We start from the raw sequence: 6,000 nt of genomic DNA, 5'->3' as shown, positions 1-6,000 counted from the left end.
AAAATAAATTGTGATAGCCCTGCAGTGAAGTGCCATTTGGCATGTGTGCACAGGTTTCTTCACCCCTGTTTTTTTGATGTGGAAGAAAGGTGTAAAAACTCATCTTGCTGGCTTTCAGACCTGAGCACCCTGGTGACCACCAAGTTGAACATGAGCCAACCAGTAGGCCCTTGCCCCAAATAGGTTAACGGTATCCTGGGCTGCATCAGGAGGTAGAGGGAGATGATCCTGACTTTAGAACCTTTCTTTAAAGCTCTCAGAGGTAGCAGGTAGCATCTACATAATAATACTTACAGGGAGTTTCGTTAAGGGTAGCAAAACTGTAACCATGTTAAAGGAGTGATTAATGGATACCAGCCATCACCATCCATTGTCAAGGTTACCTGGGTCACATAGGGTAATATAGCCAGGAAAGCAAGTCTACATGTAATGGTTTATTTAACCATTATATTAATTAAAGAAATGGGGTGCAAATCATTGTTGAAGAGCTGCTGGTTCCCTACCACATCCAGTGGCTTCCACAGTGCTTAGGAAAGTAAGGCATGTGGCACTGTTGTGAATTAACTGGAGTAAGAATGGATGTCATTAGCTCCACACCTGATCATTACTGTAGTCATAGCAGAAAGAAAAAAAAAACCAACAAAAAACCCCACATAAAACCCTGTACTGAAAAATCTACCAATGGGTAAGGCTGTAGTTTCCTCTCCTGAGGAAACAAATATTTTCCTCCTCTTGCACAGCCTAGTCCAGCTATCCTATTAAAAAAAAGTGCTAACTCAACCAATTGCTACCCAACAGTCTCACGTGGACTGCTTGTATGCTGCTCGTTCCATTCCCAGCTACTACAGATCTTACACATTCAAGTTGATTCATCTCTATGCACAGGAAACTTCTATGAATAATAGATAAAAATGTGATTTATTACACTGTACAAAACTAGATTCAGACCAAGCAAGTGCAGAATATAGTATATGATTTATTTTTTTCTGTAAATTACATATTATTTGTTAAGTTTCACTGACAAATCCAAAACTTCCCTAATTTTTCCTTTACCTGCCTAGAGCCAAGCAATTAATTTTGTTCTACAGGATAGAAGAAAACAGCTTCCTGGAGAACTTAGCATCTGATTAACTTGGCCAAAGGTGCTTCAGCTCAGATTGACACTCAAGTTTCCCAGGGCTTGTAAAGAGTTGTCAGGGTGCCTGGTGGTAGCAGAATGTCCTGCCATGGTACCAGTCTAGAAACAAGCAACTCCATTCTCAATGAATTTCAGTAATCTCTTCTTCTTAGAAGATGAATTAATGCAGTTGCATTTGTAGACAAACAATATAAATGAAGGCTGTAGCTACCATCAAGAGAAAAAAAAAAAAAAAAAAAAAAAATCGCTTTGCAGTAGCCCCAGATCTCAAGTTACATAGGGTGTGCTGAGATAGGTTATATGCTTATTAAAGTCTTTAAGAAAAATAAATGCTTTTGTGTAATATATGTACAAAGACTAGTTGATTTCCTTCATTCATAGGTCCAACAACAGATACAACCACAGCTATATTTATTCACTAGCTCACAATAATTAATGCCTCCTTGGTAACTGATATATTAAGAATCCAAGATAATATTGGCTTATTCTTAATATAGTGCAAATTACATGGAGGTGTTTTGAAAACAGCGTCGTAAAGAAAGAAGGATTAACAGAAAACTCCTCCTTTGGTCCCTGCAAAAGTAGCTCAGCTCTTCCATCACATTTTCAAAACTCCCTCACATAATTTTAGCCAACTATTAAGGCGCCAAGAGAATGGATTTAAAGTTGAGATTAAAATGGTCTTTCTTGGACTTGAAAAGAAGTCCACTGCGGATTTCCTGACAAAGAAATTTATTTAATGTGTCTCCTCCTCCTCAGCTCTTTTCTCCCCAAAAGCAATACACCAAATAAACCTGCCTGGTAATCTCCCTCCACATCATTTTTTTGTTTTAAACTACAACAGAACATTACACTTAAATATATTGCACAAAAAGCATAACGCATCCTGCCTGACTCTTCACAGAAATGGCCACAAACACAGGAGAACAGCTATTGAACATCTCAGAATTTGAAGAGATCAATGAAATGCTGAGGAGATACTGGCATGAGACAGGTGTCTGGATCACTGGCTGTGCAGGGGTGTCCCGTATCCTGCAGAATAAAGGAGAAAACAGTAAATTCTCTTTCCACGCTCACAGTCTCCCCCCACACCCAATTAAAAGAAAAAAAGGGTAAAAATTCACAGCTAGGCAGTTGCAACTATTTCCACTGGAAACAAACTAATAGGAACTCACTTTAAGAATTCACCATATTTGTCTTTAACAGCTTAGTCTAAAACAATTAAGAGAACAGGCCTTTCCAGTTTGACTGTGGTAGTGCTGGGGAGCTTCAGATATCAGAAGAAAATCCAACCTCTCTCATCCTACCAGAACCAGAATATCTGAGTTAGAGCACTTGGAAAAACCTCTCATATTCCCTATCCATTATTTTTTGATTAAAAATAAAAAAGAGCAGCTGTTTTGTTGAACCTAAATTATCTGTTTAATGAAAATCTGCAATCAACTGCTACTTCAGGGAGAAAATGAGCTCTGTGCTTCCAAAGGGAAGAGTAGCAGACACTTCCTGAAAGAACTCCTGAACAGCATGTTTGAAGTCCCAGTCATTAAAATTCTTCTGCATTGCTTGTTCCTCCCACCACTCCCTGTTTCACTCCTCCTTTTTTCCCACCTGACAGCACTGCCTTAAAACAGGGGTTAGCATCTAGGCAAGTTGGGAATACAGAAGACAGACAGGATGGAAAGGCTTTGCCATTACAAGTTCACTAAGTCTGCAGTGCTTCCTTTAATATTACAGAAACTTGAACTCAGCACAATTGTCCATTTAAGATTCAAATTCCCCATCAAATGAAATGTTAGAAAGGACCCTATAAAGGAAAGAAATGCTACAGATGTATTAACAGGGTCCCCACAGTTCAGTGGAGAGGCTGAATGCCTGGATCAGCAATGTTGTTAAGGCTCAGGAACTGTCCTTACAGTTCCTTACAATAATCCTTCCTAGGACAGTTCCTGAACCTTACAACAACCCCTTTTAAAGAGTTTCTCTCCCTTTCCCACCAGTATTGATGAATTCACCATGTGGGGCAAGAAAACTAGAGTAAATACATGGTGAGTAGATTGCAGACCACTGCAGTCTTCACTTCTTTCATTTCCACAGGAAATGAAGTTACATGCAATTCAGTTAACAGAAGGAAAGAACCTGTAAGCAAAATAGTTTTCTCACTTGGAAACCTACATACAGAAAGTGCTGTCAAAGATGCCACATTCCCATCCAAAGTCTTTGCAACACCAAAGTACACTAGGTGAAATAAATTCTAAATACTACTCAGCCTTTTAATAGATGTATTATCTGTATTTGGCCATTAAGTCTATACTACATGAAAATATCATGTGGTATCACGTCCTCAGCCTCCCACTTTTTAGCATAATTGCTTTAACATCACCTGAGAACCAATTGTTCGATTCATGACAGAGGGAAAAACAAACAAGGAAACAAGAGAACAGACAAATAGATTAGACCCCAGGTAGAACTGCCTATCTGGGCATGTTGCAGATCAGAAAAAACAGAAGACTAAGACCAGAAGTGTGAAGCCTAACACCTTCATCTTGAGATGACCACTGCAAGGAAGTTTCACCACAGCAGGAAACATGCGCAAAGGTGGTTGCTAATGAACTACCATCTTCTCTACCCATTGCCATGTGAATGTCATGTCATTACTTTCCCAGTTTCCAGGGAAACACACCATTAGAATCAGGATTCTGGGAAAGAAGCTAGGATTTATCCGCTTTTAGTGCTTGCTTATATTGCTAAATATTTTAGACAGAATTTGTAATATGGTATCTGCTTCACTCTGCACATCATCATAAAAACACTTCCGAAAGCTCTGCTCAGTCAGGATTTGAGGCCCAACAAAAATCTCAATAAGATCAGTTCTTGGGGGGTTTTAGTTATCAAGAACAGCAGTAATTTTCATAGTGGGGGAAAAAAAGTGATAAGGACTGAAAAGCAGCAGCACAACTTCCCTGTAATTACGAAGGATGTTATTTCCCTTGAAACTACATTTAATAAATAGTGTTCAAATACTATTGATTTTCAGTGCACTTACTTAAAGCTAAAACAGAACTCTTCTAAATTAACAAGAGAATGCACCAGGAGTGTTTACTGGTAAATGTGTTTTCCTCCTCAAATGTTATCATAACTGGACATTAAGAAGCTCCCATAACACCTTTGAAGCTATAGTCCTTTGCTGTGTAACCATTTCCAGCATTTCTTCATTCATAAAGCAACACTATAACTGCTTCTCCCCACTCTCCCAAGTCATATGCAGTCTGTTTGGGAACCTGCTTTCCTAAAGGTATGTAGGACTACAGCATTCCACATGGAATAAAATCAATTTTAGCACCTTTGCATTAAAGAAAGTTAACTGAGGTTCATGTTACTCTTTTAAGATTTAAATACTGAATGAAATACATTAGGGAGTTTTTAAACACTGCAGATAAACTGACTTCTCAGCAAAATCTGGCTGATGTCACTGATACTATGCACATATATTAATTGGAAGTTGAATTCTGGTCCCTAGTTTAAATGGCATTAACAGGGAATATGGCAATAATAAAAAACCAAAGCTGATGAATAACTGAGATGGGAAGCCAGCATTAACTTATCTAACAGGGAAACAAGAAATAAAGTATTCCTGCTGCTAAACTGACATGGGGAAAGTAAAAATCAAAGCAAAAACAGTATAACCAATTAGAAATGGACACATTATTCACTTTGACATGACAGAACAGTCAGCAATGAAAACAGACGAGACACACAGGAAATACCTTGAGTAACAAAGCAAGGTGGTAGTCCTTTGAGATCGTGAACAAGGAAGCAGGAAGGAGAGCCATAAAGTAAAAGAAGCAGAGTTAAAGTTTACTGAAGCTACTGTTCATACGCCATTTAGAAACAGTCTTCTATTCCTGTGGCAAATCACAAGCAGCTGGAGAACCAAAACCAGCAGAAGCCCCAGGAAGACTAAAACCAAGTGTGAAGCATTATCACTTATGCAAAACCATCTCACTATTGCACATAAAGCCCAGGATACTGAATGAAGAAAAGGTATTTCAGTGTCTGTGATCATCTCTGGGATAACTGAAGCGTACTACTGAGTGAGCTAAGAAAATAAAAGAACTGCCCATAACTGCAATGCTGCCTAGTGGAACAGAAGAAATATTACACACAAAAACCATTCACTGAAGCATCAGTCAATAATCAGTCTGCCATTACTTTCACACTACTGAAATTATATATTTTTCCCCAATTTCATCACAGACAAATCCAAGAAGTTACATCTGAAAGACAGTAATTTAATACAAAGAGGTTTTTATAATCATTCCCTCCTTTCACATTGAAAAGAACAAGATGTTCTATTATAGCATTTTATTTTCCACAGTGAATTTAGGAGTCTCCTTATTGTATTTAACATTACTATGTTCACAGGTTTTAAACAAATACAGGAATACAAATGCCACTTCCTGAAAAGCTCTTACAGATTTGTCAAAAGTAACAGCAACATTATTATAGCCAACTGGAATGTGAAAAGTCATTTCCCTACTTCAGCGGTGTGCTAATTCAAGTCGGTAGCCATCAGTCCTTTCTTTTTCAACGCCTTCTTTAAATGGACACAAAATGCAGGACAAAGAATTTCTTGTGTGTAGCCCTTTCATGTTGCCAGCAATTATATTATCCATTTCATAAACCTATGAGAAGGCTTCTTATCACCACCTAGGCCTGTGCTTTGAGGCTATTTCTGAATCCCACTGCTTAGAAACTCAACTCTCAGCCTAAGATTACCAACTAGTTTCTACAACTTATTTGCACCAAGGAAGTTCATTAGCTTATTAGCTTAAATAATTTCTCTAAGTAGTCTCATGTTTATT

General features: G+C 38.2%; 1 protein-coding gene across 4 annotated transcripts in view; it reads right to left on the bottom strand.

Annotated features, from left to right (window-relative positions):
* Positions 1–1,731: 1,731 nt before the first annotated feature.
* FBXO25 (F-box protein 25) overlaps positions 1,732–6,000 on the bottom strand; it is a 28,280-nt gene continuing 24,011 nt past the window's right edge. For 2 of the 4 annotated variants that reach the window (XM_057431789.1, XM_057431786.1), the window contains 2 exons: positions 4,903–4,929; positions 1,732–2,170 (listed from right to left, as the gene is read on the bottom strand). In XM_057431789.1, coding sequence (XP_057287772.1) covers positions 2,081–2,170; positions 4,903–4,929 — 117 coding nt within the window. In that variant the 3' untranslated portion in view covers positions 1,732–2,080. The remainder of the gene's footprint in view (positions 2,171–4,902; positions 4,930–6,000) is intronic. The other 2 variants (XM_057431790.1, XM_057431788.1) reach the window with 1 other exon arrangement.

The sequence above is a fragment of the Pezoporus wallicus genome, unplaced genomic scaffold (genome assembly GCF_028554395.1).
Source record: "Pezoporus wallicus isolate ANWC-B61680 ecotype Strahan unplaced genomic scaffold, APGP_CSIRO_Pwel_v1 contig_161, whole genome shotgun sequence".
In the NCBI taxonomy this organism is placed as follows: Eukaryota; Metazoa; Chordata; class Aves; order Psittaciformes; family Psittacidae; genus Pezoporus; species Pezoporus wallicus.
The sequence above is the reverse complement of the archived record's forward strand: the minus strand, read 5'-3'. Positions and strand labels throughout refer to the sequence as shown.